Here is an 18,210-nt window from a genome sequence, read left to right as displayed (position 1 = left end):
TTGCACCTTTGACTGTGTTACTGTACTTGCCACGTAATGGTGGTTGCAATTCAGGATGCGTCTCATGGGCAGCCAGTTAAAGGAACCCAAGTTTACCCAAAAATACACATTTTTCTAGCCTAGAAATCTGGACGCACCCTAGCGGCAGCAAATGTAATTTGCAGTCTGGCTCCGTCTAGCAACTCTCCGTTGACTTGCGAGCTGGAAAAACCAAACTCTGGGCGGGCCAATCACATCGTGTATAGAGTCGGTGGGCGGGCTTATGGCTGCTGCTGGCGAACAGCGGTCTTTCGAGTCGGCTTTGGCCGCCCGCGACTCTAGAAGACTTGGAGTTAAGCTTTTCTTTGAGAAAAGAGCAAAGAACGGCACTGAAGTCATTCTTAAAAAAGGAAGATGTGTTCGGAGTTTTGCCGACCAGATACGGCAAAAGTTTAATCCATCAACTAGCTCCGCTACCTTCTTCGTTGCTCTGCCTGGTTGTAGCGCTATCGAGTGCAGTGGGAATTTGACAGATAACCGTTTATCCCGCCCCTCAGATTGAGCCCTGTCAATGGTGAGTTTCCAGACCCAACATCTTGATTGCGGGTCTGGCTTGTCACGCTAACATTTTTCCTCAATCTAGATTGTTTTGGTGTGAGTGGCCCAGTGTTGGAGATATCGGCCGTAGAGATGTCTGACTTTATAATGGAACTAGATGGCACTCGGTTTGTGGTGCTCAAAGCGCACACACAGAACTGGTTGTGAGCAGTTTCATTTAGGAACTATGGTAAAAAAGAAGTTCCTACATGAAACTGCTCACAACCAGGTCTGTGGATTATCTTAAGTAACATGATTTCTGGGAGAGAGACATTGCTGTTGAGTTTTTCAAATGGTTTTATTTGTATTTATTTTTTGCACTTTGAGCACCACAAGCCGAGTGCCATCTAGTTCCATTATATTGTTAGAATCTCATTTTGATAAAATGAGTTAATTTATTTTAGACTATCCCACTAATATTACTATTGTTATAAAAGGTGGCTCTGAAAACGGATGTAACATGACATCCGTCCACCAGGAGGAGACATATCACTGCTCAGTCCAGTAAAACCTGATGATAATGGGTATTCAATTCTTTATATATATATATATAAGGATATATATATATATATAAGGATATATATATATATATATATATATAAGGATATTCTATTTTAATTTCTACCCACCTTTCAATGTTAACCCTCTTTTCCTCTTTTGTGAGCTCTCATTACATTCAAACATGCTCTGTTAACAATCACTGTTTTTCCTCTAAGAGGGTTTTTATGACGCCATTTTTCCATGCTGCGATATTTTCAAATAATGAGCAAAAGTTTTACACTTAATTATTGACAATCTTACTTGGCTCTGGGGAAGCTACCAACATTTGCTGCTTTAAAATTGCTATTAGTGGCTATTTGGAGTTGGAAAAGTTCAGTCTGTTCTTTCATTTTTAGTAAAGATAAACTGTGGTATGAAGGTAGAGAGCACATTTCATGATCTCGCTGCTTATAAGCCTCCCTGCCTGCTTTGTCAGGCTGATGGATGTTCTGACATCATTTGGCATCATTCCCCAACTCTTAAGAGCTCCTAAAAAATAAATAGCTGTGGTTATTAGGCTACTTTACATCACACAGAGACCTGGAACGTTTCAAGAACAAATAAAATAACCAAGGCCAAAGCTGAAACATGTTCACAGAGGTAAAAAAAACACATTCACATATTTATAATATAAAGTTGGCATACTTCAGAATTATTATTACGGTTGAATGATATAACCCATATTTCTCTGTTGCTCTAGGTTAGCTATTACTCTGTCTCCGCCTGGTTTAATTGACAGTGATGTGGTGAAGCTGTTTCAACACTGATGAGACAGAAGGATTACGAGTCTGGAAAACAGGGTGGAGGAAACTAAATGGCTGTTTTAATAGGTAGCACTTTTCTCACACATACACACCTACACACACACTTAGACATCGGTTACTTGCAGGTGATCATTTCTCCTCAAAATAACTATTTTCTAATTATAACATCACATGGACACACAAATCTTCCTTGGCATAATCGCCATAATCACAATATTCCCCAGCATTAATTTGGTAAACAACTGATCCAGTGCATCACAGCTCTCTTATGAATATTGACTCCATTGCTGATTTTCATGTGTATGACAGCGAGAGAGCACCTATAGCTTCAAGTAACTAACAAATCTTGATACTCTTACTGCTGTTTAGCGTTTAAACGTGGTCTTTAATTGTTCCTTTAAAAAGGTCTTCATTTAAATGTATCGACTCCAAATCTACCTCATGGTGTATGTGGACATGATAAGTGAAATCCCTGTTATAAAATGCATGAGAGAAACAAAAAGATATGCGATAGGAATGTGAGGCCTGCAGTGATTTGCGTTTTTTTTTTTTTTGCCCTCCACAATGAGATTCCTTTCTTTCTGACACGCTCTGAAGATTTCACAGCGTCTTCCATTCATGGCTTGTTCCTGAAAACCACCTGAGCCTGGTTTGCTCACTGCACTTTATCTTGGAAGTCTTCCGGGGTGCAAAGAGCGGCTACGAAGAGTATCGACGACCCCCGTCGCCCTGTGCTACCTGACCCTTTTCATCTCTGTGGCGGTCTGAGGTCTCGCTGTGGATTTGACAAAGTCCTTGGTGATCACCTCGTCCTCGCCCAGCCTGCGGACGCAGCGATGGACCGCTCGCAGGACCTTCTGTAACCTGCGGTCCAGTGCTAAGAGGTGGGGCTCCGACAGGACGGGCTGTAAAGGGCCTCCCTCCAGGGACTCCCTCATCACGTCGCTGAGCCTGAACTCCGGGCGGGCCAGGAGCTGGAGTCGCAACAGTGTGGAGCGCTTTATCCTGACGAAAGGAGAGAAGGGGAATTCATTTTCTTTAAAAAAAACTATTACTTACTTACTACTATATACTTTTGATGTGAACATTTTATGGATAAACTGCTCGTATTTATGAATTATAATTTGGACTCCACAAACCATCTGCTTCCACTGCACTCTACAACAGTACACTTACATGCAGCACTGAGATAGTGGAGCCAGGATGGACATCTCATCCTGAGAGTGCTTCCCAAACCTGAGCACAAGATGTGATGAGGAAATGAAACCACAGCGGGTAATTTCACACTCATGTAATGCTCTGGGACATTTTTGTCTCACCCTCTGGCGTTGTCCAAATGAAGAAGGAACCCTTCGTCCCCAAATTTAGTAAAAATCTCGTAGTGGTGCCTGTCCATGTTGCCTGTAACATAGGGACAAACACTTTGTAGAAAGATTGCTTTCTGATGGTGAAAGTCGTGAAGAGAAGATGATGAAGTGGTCTAAAATACTTGTAAGGAAGTCGAAGATGGACATGTCTATGATGTTGAGGAGCCTGTTGCCTGAGTTATAGGGATACAGCTGCTTTATGTTGTCACAGTAGAAGGGATTCACTTCCCACCTTTAAAAAAAACAAACAAAAAAAACAGACAGACATAAATGACACCACTTTTGATCTAGTAGCTGTTTACTGCATTTGGATGTGATGTTTCGACCAGACTATGGAACAAATTTGAGAAAACTGTTTCTAAAATGACCCCTCGGTTATTTAAGATTTTGAGACATTATTATAATGATATAATAATGAAACCCGCTGAGCACTTTCAGGGAACAAAACAGGAAGAGGCTGCAGTTTGTCTGGTGCAAACTGACTTCCTAGGTTACAAAAATAGTGGATGGTGTAACAAAGAAAAGACAGGGTGAAATTAAATAAAGCACTCTTCCACATCTTTTAACCCTAATTAGAAAAGCCTTTGACCATAGAGATAAACATCCGATATAATTCGGCATCAACAGGATTTACGGGAAATCTGGTCTTTTATTTTATTTTTAAAATGCTAGAATTTACAATCTGACTGGAGGCCCCCAACTGTCTCAACCGCAGTAGTCAGTAAAAGACAGTAAATGTTACCTTTAACCAAACCATTTGGCGAAGACGTTTTCAACAACATCCTTGCTACATACAGTGTATTCATATTACAGGAGGTCAAATGCAGTTGTTCCTCTTGAGCGTACGGAGGATGAGATCTTACTCTTCTCGTCCTGTGAAGGTGTAGGAGCGTATCCAGGGGTTGGGGATGGAGATGCGGGGAGCGATGCTGAGGCTGGGTAGGTAGGCAGACAGGGAGCCCTCCAGCAGGTCGGGGCCCCCGCACACCGCGTATTCCGTTTTACACACGTACAGACACTTGGCAAAGAAACACGTGTTGTTCGCTGATGGGAAGCAGAGCGAAATGATGGAATACAAAAAACATTTTAACGTTCACATGCTGTCTGATCAGCTCGGCCTTTCCCTCCAACTGAAGAACCAGAACCACAATAACTCACAGACAGGCTTCAGTTTACAATGTGTTTGCAAAGATTTAGCGACACACTGTCGATATAAATCAGATATTGGCATGATGTAGAATAAACTGGTCCCATTGCTGCCGAAAATGATCTTAATACAGTTTCACCCGTGCCAGGAATATAAACACCATTTGGAATTGTTTGGCATGAAAATGTTAAATGAAACCGGGGAAAAGAAAATTGGAAAGCGGCACAAAATATCCACTTAGAGCAGCTTCATTGTACAAATATAATGGTGCGTTCTTTTTGTCTTGTAATCGCGACTAGTAGCTCGAGCGTGACGTCACATCCGTGTCGAAAAACGAATAACCGCGGGTTGTTGCATTCTTTTTGTCACACAATACTACGAGTCGGAGAAAAGATGGATTTTTGTAACATTTTTAGTAACATTTAGGATTCTATTCACCCAGTTATTGACATATTACACACATATATTTCACAGTTTGATACATGAAAATTACGTTTTGATTAACGTTAACGTTAGGCTGCTGCTCTGCTTTCTGCTCAAGACTCGGCTTAAAGCCATTGTTGTCATATAGCAACCGAGCGTCTCTAGCCAATTTCAGCTGCACAAGCTACAAAATAACTAATCAGGTGGTATTTAACTCCTAATAAGACATGCCTATAGGTAGCAGTATACAGCGCTATGTGTACGACTTCTTCATTTGGTTATAACAAAGACAAAAGTGCTTAAAATTGTAGATAACCACAATGTTTGCTACGTGTGATGCACGACGTAGCCATCTTTGAAAGTGAGCTCGGGGTCCTCTGAGTTCAGACGACTTGACGAGTCGTAAATACGACCTCGGGGGCGTTCTTTTTGCTACTTCCGGGTCGTAACTCCGGAAAACAACTCGTAAAACGACTTCGGTGGACAAAAAGAACGCACCATTACCTCAAAACTTATCAAAGTTCCCCAAACGAACAGCATAAGCTACAGGACACATGAAGCAAATTGTTTGACGTTTTGGGAAAATTTGCTTTCTTGACGAGAAATAAATGAGAAGAGTGATACCACTCTTGTGTCTGTCCGTTAAATGTGACATAAAGCCAGGAGACGTTTAGCTTAGTTTAGCAGCGAAACAGGAAACAGCTAGCCTGGCTCTGTCTGAAGGTTAAAAATCTGCCTACCAGCAACTCTTAAAGCTATAGTGTGTAGTTTCTGTCGCCCCCATGAGGAATTCTAAGTAATGACAACAACACTGTCGGTGCAGCCACATGATACAAGCCTTCTGTGACCACGCACTGCCCCCCTGCGAAATAACGAATCCCACTATGGGGTTAGGCATTTGACCTTGAGTGGTTAAGGTTAGGATAAGCGATTGGTCAGGGGATAGGACCTGTACAAATAGGGTTACGTTACCTTGCGTAAGCGTGGACGCCTGGCCAATAAGTGCTATTGAAGGGCGGGTCTTGGCGTGGCCATAGTGGGATTCGTAATGTCAAACTATTCCTCTAAAAGAGATCTGCTGGTTCTTTACCTGGTGAGGTGAAGAAGACAGCTCGTAGGTCTTCGTTGTGCGTGACTTGGAGGACTTCTCCTGTGACGTTCACCAGCCTGCCGGCCACAGGCGGGACCCTCCGGAAGTCCAGGATCCTAAAAAAATAAGTTGATGAGATTCAGTGATGTTGATGAGAAAACTCCAATAGAAACAGTTTCTTGTGTGAGGAAAAGTTTACAGTTCACGCTTATATCATTTTTATGTAAATGTAAGGAGAACCCTGTCAAGATGATGGTATCCTTATCACTGTCTCCTCCAGTACCGATACCAATTCCATGATTGATTCTTATCAATGAATGAACCCTTCAGACAGTCTTAATGCTGTTTAATTTAGCTGGCTGTGTTCACACACACTATCAAGAGCTTATAATACCTCCCCCGAGGTGTCATATTTCAGTCCTGTCTCGCACAACGCAAAGCTGAATGGGTTTAATTCTCAGATCGTCCTTATTCCCAAACTGCTGACTGCTCACGATGATGATAAGGGCTTGCCTGGCAGTCAACGCAGACACAACAGAGAGAGAGAGAGAACACATTGCCACGGAATAAAAACCCACTGGCATAAATAGGAGAGAGCAGAGAAATGATCTGTTGGTTTGTGTTTGATGACAGAAACAGTTCATGACTCTTACATTTTAAAGACTAATAGATACTTTAAATATGAGCAGATATACAGTTGAATAATAGTTGTAATGATAGTTGTTGACGTGGCACTCCTGTTGTTTTCTATCTTGTGTGGTGAAGCCATGACTTATCATTGTGTGGCTTCTTAATAATACTGTCTAGCTCAGATGACTGTGTGTCAGAGTGAATAACCTCACCTCAGCTAATGTGCAATTACACAAAGATGTGTGTGTGTGTGTGGTTTATACTGATCAGCTAGTTTGGAAATCCCGGGCAAACATGTTGCAATCTTTGCTTAGGGTGGATAGTTTATTTGTTGGCACCAGGAGATGTAGTTTTGAATTATATAACTACTTGTTAGAAACCATTTAGGATTTTTAAATGATTGCATTTTGTTTATACTATGCTACTACAAGAACGTTTCCTCTGCTTCTTTAAGATCTAATCTAATCTCATCAGTGCTCCTCTAAGACAAAATAATGCTAACGTCAGCATGCTAACATGCAATGACAACATGCTGATGCAAAGCAGGTATAAAGTTTACTATGTTCTAACATTTGCTTGGGAATGTCAATAGCTTTGCAGATATTTGGCCACTGAACAAATACAAATAAAATTTGACCTAATGATGGCGCTAGATGAAAAGTCAGTGGATCACCAAAGTCTGTAGGATTCGTCCTCTGGGTACCATAAATGTCTGTACAAAATGTCTTGGCAATCCATCCAATAACGGTTGAGATATTTCAGTCGACATTGACATCCCTACAGCCATGCTGCTAGGGTGACATCAAAATTTGGATGTATAAACGATGACTAAGCATTTATGTGTTTCTCAACTGGTCATACTTTAAAATATAGGCATGTTACACTGCTGTTCACAGCACTGGAAGCCATTCATAACTTATTTTTACTTGCTTTTTTACTTCCTGTTTTTAGTTTTACATTTGCATCACGTATTGTGCATTTAAAATCAAAGGCCCACAGAAAAATATTTGTTGCACTTCAGAATGCACCAGAGCCATAACGGGGGCCAATAAAATGACAGATGTGCAACAAAAACTAAAATTACCCCCGAGCACCACTGCGGCATAAATTCACCAGAGAGACCACTTAAAATACACAGAGTGTAACAGAGATGGTAGTAAAACAGGAAAAACAATGAAGTGATAATGAGCATTATGGGTGGAGAGGAGGGTTTGCACCTGTCCAGGTGAAAGGCAGCAATCTCCGCGTTGTGTCTCTGGAAATCAACAAAGTAGAAGAAGTCTTCTGGAGTCTCCTCGTCCCTCTGCTGCCTGACACACACACACACACACACACACACACACACACACACACACACACACACACACACACACACACACACACACACACACACACACACACACACACACACACACACACACACAGTCGAGACGTACCAAGTGATCAAGCTGTCAGTTAGTATGTAATCAACATGACACATACTGGATACTAGATGATTTAGCCTGACGTAATAACATAGGACGTAATGTGAGATAATGCACTGTAATATAATGTATATATGTTAAAAATGGATTGCAGAACCACAGTGCTATACTACCTATTGGACATTGACATAAAATCATTGATGGTGCTTGATATAGACAAGGGGGACTCAATCAAATGTGGATTTAGTCTTCACCTCATTGGTTTGAACATGGCTTTAGCAAAGTTTTGCATCTTCAGAGCCAGTTTCAGGTGATGTCCGCTGGGCTTCACAACTAGAGCAGAGACACCGAAAGAGAAAGAAATATTGCCTTACATTATGCGTACATGGGTCAGTATTTGGTTTTTAGCTTAATGCCCCAGAGGCCTAGACTGGGTAAACCCGGCCCGATCTGCCGGCGATTTGATTTAGTAATCAAACCTGTACATTTTTCTATCCTGCTTCCGTTACAAATCTGCAGGGACCAATTACAAACTGGCTTATCCACCTGGCACGCTATTGGCGGGTTTAACACGATGACGATAGAGAAACGACAGCAAGCAGCTTTTTGTTTACATTCAACATGGCGGCCACCGAAGCGCAGCAACCAACGATCTCTTAATACATCCATGGCAGCAACCCGTTGATGCCGCTGTCGCTGCTGTTTTAAAAGATTTCACTCTGTAAAGTACGTCACCCAGATTGTTGGTCTTATTGGTTGAAGGACTATCCAATTGCGTACCGAGTCATTTGAACTATGCCCGTTGATCACGCCTCTTTTGCAGTAGAAAATACAGAGGAGACTCCCCAGACTAATGTTCAAATCTTAAAAGATTGAGTTTGGTCTGGTGATAGCCAGACTACCAGAGGCCAGTTCAAACTGGAATACTCTGTAGATATGCCAGTTGCCTGTGATAAAGTAATTGGGGATTGGCCACACAGCTTGGGCTCTGCTCTCTCAGTGACTTGCGCTCGCTTCTCTCTGTCTGGCTGCATATTATATCACAGCAGTAGGCCAGACTAACCACACACATGCCTTCCCCCTGCTGCGCTCTGTGAAACTATTAATAGTTAACAATCATACAAGGTTTACAATCACTACTTTTTTTCTGGAAACGAATCAAATAGGAACAAACTGGCGTAAACAGCCTTCCTGGCCAATGAAAACTGTCGCTCTTTGGTTACTAAAATAATGAGAAAGTCTTTTGAGGGTAAATTTAAACGGAGGGGACAAATTGTTTTGTAGCATTTCTTCTTGGCAGTAAATGCTGTTTGTGTGGTCAGTCACTTCACTGTGCTGGTGAGGCACAGTCAGGACAAAAGGCAGTATATAAAAAAAATAAGCAAATGTGTAAGACTGAAAATGCTGAAAAATTACAGCTCTTTTGGCAATCCAAATTTAAAGGTCCCATATTGTAAAAAGTGGGATTTCCATGTCCTTTTTTATTATAAAGCAAGTCTAGGTGCTATAAAAATACTGTGAACGTATAGAAACGTTCAATCCACAGAGAAATGCACACAGCCCACATTCAACCTTACGGTTGTGATGTCACAACCATACTATATAAAAAGGTAGAAAGTGGCATTACCGAGATAGGCGCTAAAACTGAGCGTTTCAGGGGTGAATACAGGTATGTTCACCCCTGAAACGCGAGAATGAGAAAAATAATGTGTTTTTTAAACTTAAGAGCACGTAAACATGTTCTACTAGAGACCTAAAATACAAGCATGAACCTGGAAATTTCTATAATATGGGACCTTTAATTTTCATATTTTAAATGAAAGAGTATACTACAGCCTTCACACATGCATTTGTACCCAAACAGCTAGCTGCGTCACTACTTCATCCAACATATATGTTAGTTTTTTTGCTACAATAGCATCTATTTAAGCTTTGCCGATAACTTTTTACATTAATTATCCATCCAAACGTTAGAGTGCTGCTCAGAGGTATGGTAGTAGGAGATGACAGCGTAGGTGGCAGCTGGTGTGTAGGTTGAAGCCTGGAAATATTGGCTTCCCTCAGAGCACGCAGACATCAGACATTTAATTAAGAGCTCTGCCTTTGAACACAAACCCACGCCTGCTTTGTTGCCCCAGAGCAAGTGTCTAACAGACAAGACAAATCTGGATTTTGATGCTAAATGGAAAAACAAAATCCTCGTTATCACAAAGGCAGCAGTGTGTTTGTCTCTGACGGTACCAACAAGCACAGAGAGAAAAAAATAGAGATGAAACAAAGGGGCTAGTCAGAAATCAAACACTGACGCTGTTACACGCTATACATAAAATATAGAGTTACATATGATGATACATATGAGATAAAGTAGATCAAACATATAGAAATCTCATTGACCATACCTTGGGTACAATCACATGCTCCTTTTAGGGCCTTCTCATCTTGAGTGTAATCTGTAAGAGAGAAAGGTTTGTAAGCTCATAATTTTGCATTAAAAGTAGCATTTTAACGTCAATAATTCAGAACCACAAGGATTTGGACACTTTGCTAAGAGCCTCTATAATCCAGCACTAAATCAGAAAACAACTGTTTCACTTTATGGCACAAAACAGTAAGTAAAACCAAATGGTGGCTACCAATTACATCAAGTAATTCAATTCAGTTTTCACTGACATACAGATGTTTTAAATTCCATCTATCCGTCCATCCATCACCTGCGCTGACGACCGCCATGCTCTGCATGTCCTTGACGAGTTGTGGGATAGCAGGGTCATCGCGGGAGTACAGAGCAAAGCGGCTTATTCCCAGGTGGAACTTCAGCCAGCTGGCGTCGGGGTCAAAGGTCACTTCATGTTCAGTCACACTGATGTTGGACATAGCCGCTGCCTCGCTGTACAGTTTCATATGTCTGAGGAGTTAGAAGCCGATACAGGTTAACTGTAGAAAATTAATTCATGTGATATTACAAGACAGGGATATGTTTTTCTACATGTTCTTGCTGCAGACGGGTTGTGAATGCCATGTTACAAAAACACCTCGAGGTAGCTGACTCAAAGAGACCCTTGCTGTGTTGTTGCTAAACCTGGATTGCTTAGCTTAACAAATCCCCTGCTTGGGAATCACTACAACATTTTGTAATAGCAGTATTTTATTTTGGGTAAAAAACACAGATTTGGAGCAGTACTTGGTGGCAGGAATCCATGGCAAAGTGCATTCAACAGGTTTTCTTAGCAGCAGCTTTTACAATAATGTGTTTGAAATGAAAGTGGATATGAGGAACTACATGGGGATGCAGACATTTACTGAATTGATTATACACACTCTGTTTTATAACTTGTTTTATTTGCCAATTTCTCCCTGTAGCCCAATTTTGCATTCACATATAGAAATGTATTAGTTGTCTTATGGGCTCTCTATTGTTTTTAACAGCAGTTGTAACAACATTTTAAATGTCCACAGCCTCCTCTCCTCTATGCTATACTTACAGCCTGAGCAACAAGAAGTCAGAGACCAAAACAAGTCTGTGGTGAGAGTGGCACCACATCGCCAGAGCTGACCGCACTGAGTGGGACGGTCATGTCCCAACCCAAACAAACTCCATCACGGACAGCATAAAGTGCCGAGATAATAGAGAAAAGTACTATAAATATGAGTCACCCAGCGAGCTGAAGTGACAGATCAAGGTAATCAGTACAATGGGCAAGTGCAGACAGTGTAGAGTCACACACACAAGATAGCAAAGTGGAAGTGGAGAATGTTTCAGTGCCAATTTCTTGCAACGTTTGCCAGTAAGAGCAAACGCAATACACAGGTTGAACAGGAAATTTATTTATAACCCGCTATCTTTTTCAGCATTCAAAAATCCCTGTTTTTTTACTGTTCATTTGAGCAGTCAGAAAGCTCTCCTGTGTGTGTTTGTTGCAATGTTGAGATGCTATTGCAAGATTTCGCAAGTCTTAAACAAGCCTTTGGGCTATCCATTATTTTTGTGCACATTCAAAAAAGCCAGCAGAAAGGGGAGAGATCCATTGCTCATATTTCTCCTTATTTTCCACCGTGAGAGCCCAAAATCTGTATCCCTCAGAGGGAGTGCACTCAGAAAGCCTCACAAGCCAAAGACAGCTACAGCTCCCACAGATTAAGATGGGCTTTAGCAGTTTTAAATCCTTGTTTACCTTTAAAGAGAGCATTCCAGATGCAAGCTCTCAGAATGACATGTTTGCGAGGGTTTTCTGCCACCAGCCCACTTGACATTGGACTTTCATGACGCACAGAATGTCTACACATCCTGATGTCTGTCTGTGGGTGTACATTTGTTATCATGAGCAAATGCACAAGTGTGTTTATGTGCATGGATGTGTTTGTGCGCGTCTGCGGTGGGTTTGGCCGTGATGTCAATGAACCTGCCCCGTGACCACAGTCAGGCCCCAACGCGCCCCTCCACAGTAAGATGTCAGCCAAAATGACCATGCTCCTCTTTCACAATGAAGTTGAGCAACACAGGCAATGTTTAGATCGTTGTCAGCCATTGCAAAATCATTTGCACTGTGGACAAAATTAGCAACATCTAAATGGGATTTTTTTTTTTTTTTTTTTTATCTTAGAGAAATGACACCAGAAACTGACCTTTCCCAGCGTGACACCTTCCTCCTGTAGTACTCCATCAGCTGCTCCGCCTGCAGCAGCCTCTCCTCCGGACCCAGCACCGGAGGCTGGATGTTGTACAGAGGGTGAGCAAACAGCCTTCCCAACTTTGAGCCCCCATCAGCGGGTTCAGGTGTGGTACCATCCAGTTGTCCAGAAGTCCAGTTGGAGAGCTGCGGGGTGGCGAGACCCCCGTGCCTGGGAAGGGTGAGGTTGTTGGGACCACATTGGCAAAAGTGTCCCGATCCTTGCCCCACGCTCCGCAGCTTTGGCAGGAGGATAAAGTAGAGGTCAGCGGTGAAGATGGCTGTGAGGGTCGCGGCTAAGACGAGACGGTCTCTCCTCATCATTGAAACAGAGAGGGGGAAACGTAGAAAGAGAAAGCTAAAGAAATCCCTGACTATGTGCTGCTCCAGAGAGTTCGAGGCATCACTTGTAGGCTGCCTCCAGTCTCCCACACAGTCAGCCAGGCAGAGGCGAGAGGTAAGCAGTCAGAGGTTGGTCCAAGTCTGTCTCTTTCTCTTCTCTATCTGTGTGTTTGCAGTCTGTTCCTTCCAGCCTCACTTCTTCTCCTCCTCCTCCTCCTCCTCCTCCTCCTCCTCCTTCCTTGGCAGCGACTGAAGAAAGAGCCGAGCCGAGAGTGAGCATGTGTTTGCAACAGTCACTGACAGTTTGGCTGCTTCAAGGGACCTGCTGCTCTGAGGACAAGAGAGTGAGAGTGTGTGTGTGTGTGTGAGTGTGAGTGTGTGTGTGAGAGAGAGAGAGAGTAGAGAGGGAGTATGTATGTGTCTGTGTGTAAACTGTAGGTGTGTATGTGCAGGTGTGTACATAAACATCAAATGATAAGTTAGAATATTGAGAGTGAGTGAACCCTGTAAAAGACACACAAAAACACACACTCTCTCTCACCCCCACACATACACACACTCTGAAGCAGAAGTCCTTGGGAGCAGGAAGGGGCGGAGACAGTGCACAGCTTCTTGTCACAGCTGATCTGAATGAAACCACGTCCAGCTGGCGTATCCTCACCGTTACAATGCATGTTTGTGTGTGTGTGTGTGTGTGTGTCTTGCCTTGACATCCCAAGAAGGCGTGGAGATTCCCTTCCCTCTGTCATCTTCCAGTCTCCTCCTCATTAAGTAAACTTTCACTCCTCCTTTATCGCATCAAATCTTCTCTCCTCCTCCCATCCCTTTCTCATGTCATCCCTGCTTCAGACTTTTATCCTCTTTGCTCCTCTGCCATCTTTTCTTTTCTACATCTCTCCTCCCTTCTCCCTCTTTTTTTCCTTCTCCTCTCTTTTGCCACAGACCTCCGGTCTGTTTTGCTCTAGGCGAAATTTCCAGCTGCACTTTTCTTCCTGCTGCAGTTTCCCACACATGAATCATTCGCCTTTTCTCCCTATCACGTTGATCAACAGAGATGCGCAAGTGCAACAAAGGCAGTGCTGGAAAAAAAAAAATAAATACGTTAAGTTGTTGCACAACTTCAAAATGAGGAAACACAAAGGGAAAATTAACACCTATTCTTGCTCACAGGCCACCTTTTCTTTACCCTCTCCCTCTCTGATTCCTGTGAAAACATACAGTGTATAAATTAGGATCGCTGCATGTTGCCCGTTGCGGCTCTAAAAGCCCTAAAGCAGCTTTACACTGAGGCAATTAAGACGTCACAGGGCATTTCCCAGCCTGCATTTGGCTGTTGTTACTGTGGTATTTTGGAACATCTGTTGTGTGTGCGTGTGTGTGTGTGTCAAAATTATGCATGTCTGGGAGTTGTTCTTCAGGGTGTTTTACCTTCTCTGAAGAGAGGTTGAGAGAAATCTTCGCTGATGTTGTAAATTAGTGAAAGGAATCTTACCCTGCCATTTAGCCAGATTGTTAAAGATCTTCTCCCCCCACACACACACACAAACACACAGCAAGGCTAAGTGGATGAAGTTTTTTCAAAGAACACAGTTAGAGAAACAAAAAGAGATGCTTTTGTTGTCCACTTTTGTCCCAAATGTATGATGTAAAAAAGATCTAATTTTAACCAGAAGAAATCACATTTTTCACAGCTTAACAAGCTTTCCATTGTAAATTTCTGTCTGTTGTACGTGGTCTCTTGGAACTGTGTTTTCAAACTGACTTCCTACAACTAAATATTCCACTGTCTCACTGAGAAATGTATGAATATGTCAATTAGTTTTTATTCTGCCGCACACAAAAAAAGGTACAGACAAATTGTTTTGGTTGAAAATGCAATGTCAAACTGTCTGTACTCTGTAAGCAGCAGACAAAAGATATTTCTGACAACACATTTCAGTAATGCCATGTCTTGCAGATGCCTGAGGGGGCAAAAGTGCAGTCTAGATGACTTGCCCTGTTTGTCCCATCTGTGTCTGTTTGTATTTATCCCAGAGAAACAAACTGGAGAAAAGGCTCTGCCCTCACTCCCTCCCACGCTAAAACATTCAGACCGGTGCTTAAAATAAACAGGTTTTTCAGGAGGAGCGGGCAAGCACATGCCAAAGAAGTTGCAAAATTGAATAGAAAATAAGCAAAAATAGGCCATTGAGTCTTGCGTCACCAATTTGTGCAATTCAGCAGACCTGCGATGACAAGTACAGGGTTGGGATGGCTCAGATGTCTGTCTGGATGACCCAGTTTCAAATATCAGGACATTTCACTTCTGCTGATAAAAGAATTACAACAATAAGGGTAGTGTGAAGCTGCTGTTTCACAAATACATGGGGACATGCATAACTAAACAATTTAAAGTGGTAGTTCACCAGTTTGGAAGATATTTGAGAAACAGGGGGAAACAGCTAGCCTGACTCTGTCAGAAGATAGCAAAATGTTATGTGCCAGACTAATTTTTGGACTAGGGTCGCCGCTGGTTGCCCGGCAACATAACCCCATGTCATTTTTACACTTCTGTTTTTGTAAGGATTCAAAAAAACAAGATATATAATGTGTTAATTTGTTGGTTTTAGAGGTGCTCAAAGGCAGATTGTTTACTTTTGGATTGAGCCAGGCTAATCGTTTTTCCCCGTTTCTAGTCTTTATGCTAAGTTAATAGCATTGGCGATTTTAGACCCTTTTTAAAAAGTTATATATAAAAATTATAAAATTATAATTTTTTAAAAATTATAATAATAAAAAACAAAACAACGTTTCATTTTTTTTATTAAATCAATTTTAGTGCTTCAAATTAGAGTTTGCAAACTTGTCTGTTAGATGGACCAAACATCAGGACAGGTGCAGTGTTTGGAATGTATGAAAAAAGAATAAGAAAAAAGCTAAATGTAATGTAGTGCAGTGCATATCGCAGGCTGTTTTGAAAGGAAATACTGCCAGCACAGTATTCATATGACATATTCATGTCTGCATCTTCATTTATATCTGGCTGGACAGGTAGGGGAGCTCACTTTTCCTTCCAGATGCTGTGAGCTGAGCCTTTTGCTATAAGTATAGAGTATAACTCTGATATCACACCCAGGGTATTGTGGGTAAATCCTCAGTTGAGGCATCTCCTGGAAAAAGAATCGGAGTACAGAAAGAGGAAAATGAAGAACTTATTTTTCAGCTTTTAGAAAACTATTTTCATAAAGATGGAGCAGAGTTAACAGAGCAGCATCATATAGGCATTTCTGACATTCTTCCTTCAGCAAACATCTAAAGCAGTGCGATGAATTGATGGAAGTCTTTCTAACTTCCTGTCTGACCTCTCAGTGGTCAGTCCACATACATTGGCAGCCACAGGAAAATCGAGGCCCCAAATGCAGCACAACACACTATATAAAGGGACAAGGTCACAGTGAGGAGAAGTAAACAGAGAGAGGATAAGAAAGCTCAACAGGTCAGGAGAAAGATTTGGAGAAGTTAAAGATAAAACAAGAAAAGGAGGAGGTGGGAAAGACATGCATGCAAATACTTCAATGAAAGAAATCAGGGTGTTCCCATCAAATGTTTCTAAAATAGGAATCCTTTATTTCTTCTTGTATCCCTCTTTCATTATCCCTTCCCATCAATTTCATTTTTCTGGACAACTTTAGCCTGAGCATGGAGTGCCATTGCCACAGACAGGATGAAAGGAAGTGGAACTGCACCCTCACATTCCTCCAGAATTGATCGAGCCTTTTATAGTTGCGTGTGCTAACCAGTATTTTTATGCTGGCTGCTACTGGATGTCCACAAACCTAGACAATAAACACTCCCACTATAGAGTTATGACATAATACATTGAAATTAAAATCACACTGTTTGTAGGTAAAGCACACCAGCCAGTCAAAATGAATGTGAATAAATGGTGGGATAAAGTTGATCAAGGCCCAATAACAGGATGATGGTATGCTAAAATGGAAATACTAAAATGTAGCTATGTAGTAGCACAAGTAGCGAAAAGTCGTAAAGTTGCTAACATTAGCTAACACTAGCCACAACAAGCTCCTGGTAATACCAGACCTCTAGTCTTGCTTTGCCAGACCCTTCTCCAAAGCGCGGTGGAGGAGGGTCTGGCTACTCCACATTGCATTCGGGGATGGGAGGAAAACGTGCTCCAGTTCATTGGCATTTCTTTAAACCAATCACAATCGGAGAAAACAAACAAACCGGAGAAAAGCTGCGGTGCCGCTGCAAAATAGGCTCGGAAGGAACTTGTTTTGGTGGAACGTGTACGTTTAAAAGTTATTTTAGTCGTGCAAAAGAAAACTCAGATTGGACAGATAGTCTAGCTAGCTGTCTGGATTTACCCTGCAGAGATCTGAGAAAAGGTTAACCATTAGTCCTCATAAATCCACCGGAGTTTAAAATGCCAACACAAAGGAAGCCCAAGGCAACGGATATCCGGCCTAAATGAGTGAAATCCGGCGGATTTTCCAGCGGCAACGGAGCAATCCCGGAAGCGGAACATCAAGGATATAGACTATTGGCAGACCAAGTCACAGACTGTAGCAGCAAATCCCTTGAGTGTGCTGAATTTAGCAAGAGTGTTTTTTTTTTTTATTATTATTGTTTAAGTAGTTTAGCTTATCATTTGTAAGAAAAATAATGTGTCACTTTCTCGTTCAAAAGTCACATACTAATGCTTTGAGTGGCAACTGCATTCTTCATTTTGAAGCTAGACAGTTAGCTTAGCTTAGCATATTGACGAGAAATAGGGGGAAACAGCTAGCCTGGCTCCAAAGGTAACAACATCTACTAACCAGCACTTTGGGTGTATTTGTTGTTTGCCTTGCAGTTTCACAGTATGACAAGATATGACAAGACTTAATAAATACAGTAGTCTGGCACATAATCCCCCGTTTTTCTTTTTTACATTTGTTTTTGTACAAATTAAACAAGATATAATGTGTTAAAGAGTAAGTTTAAGACTTTTGTGTGTGTGTGTGTGTGGGCAAAAGACAGGAGAAGGAAAAAAAGAGGGAGAAGGGAGGAGAGATGTAGAAAAGAAAAGATGACAGAGGAGCAAAGAGGATAAAAGTCTGAAGCAGGGATGACATGAGCAAGGGATGGGAGGAGGAGTGAAAGTTTACTTAATGAGGAGGAGACTGCAAGATGACAGAGGGAAGGGAATCTCCACGCCTTCTTGGGATGTCAAGGAAAGTCTCACACACACACACACA

At 41.9% G+C, this 18,210-nt stretch overlaps 2 protein-coding genes and 1 long non-coding RNA gene across 7 annotated transcripts in view; 1 reads left to right on the top strand and 2 right to left on the bottom strand.

The window, feature by feature from the left end:
* Window positions 1-2,420: 2,420 nt before the first annotated feature.
* On the bottom strand, window positions 2,421-13,151 carry fam20a (FAM20A golgi associated secretory pathway pseudokinase). The gene is made up of 11 exons (XM_039789220.1): window positions 12,585-13,151; window positions 10,673-10,866; window positions 10,361-10,411; window positions 8,216-8,294; window positions 7,755-7,847; window positions 5,908-6,023; window positions 4,111-4,291; window positions 3,370-3,479; window positions 3,200-3,281; window positions 3,057-3,116; window positions 2,421-2,885 (listed from the first exon to the last, which is right to left on the bottom strand). The coding sequence occupies exons 1-11, from the start codon at window positions 12,950-12,952 to the stop codon at window positions 2,615-2,617; spliced, it is 1,605 nt and encodes a 534-aa protein (XP_039645154.1). The 5' UTR covers window positions 12,953-13,151; the 3' UTR covers window positions 2,421-2,614.
* The window catches only part of LOC120551702, a 13,241-nt gene continuing 7,996 nt past the window's right edge, over window positions 12,966-18,210 (top strand). Inside the window, exon 1 of the long non-coding RNA XR_005637903.1 lies at window positions 12,966-13,085. This is a non-coding gene — a long non-coding RNA (uncharacterized LOC120551702). The remainder of the gene's footprint in view (window positions 13,086-18,210) is intronic.
* Window positions 15,750-18,210, bottom strand: part of LOC120551698 (WD repeat-containing protein 49) — a 16,277-nt gene continuing 13,816 nt past the window's right edge. For 4 of the 5 annotated variants that reach the window (XM_039789217.1, XM_039789212.1, XM_039789216.1 and 1 more), the window contains one exon: window positions 17,424-18,210. This exon is cut by the window's right edge. Coding sequence is in view for 1 of the 5 variants with exons in the window: in XM_039789213.1 (XP_039645147.1) it covers window positions 15,979-16,119 (141 nt within the window). In the remaining 4 variants the exon portion in view is untranslated. Of the gene's footprint in view, window positions 16,120-17,423 lie in introns of those variants that run through there. The other variant, XM_039789213.1, reaches the window with a different exon arrangement.

The sequence above is a fragment of the Perca fluviatilis genome, chromosome 21 (genome assembly GCF_010015445.1).
Source record: "Perca fluviatilis chromosome 21, GENO_Pfluv_1.0, whole genome shotgun sequence".
NCBI lineage: Eukaryota > Metazoa > Chordata > Actinopteri > Perciformes > Percidae > Perca > Perca fluviatilis.
Note: the sequence above shows the minus strand (reverse complement) of the source record. Positions and strands in the feature narration are given on the sequence as shown.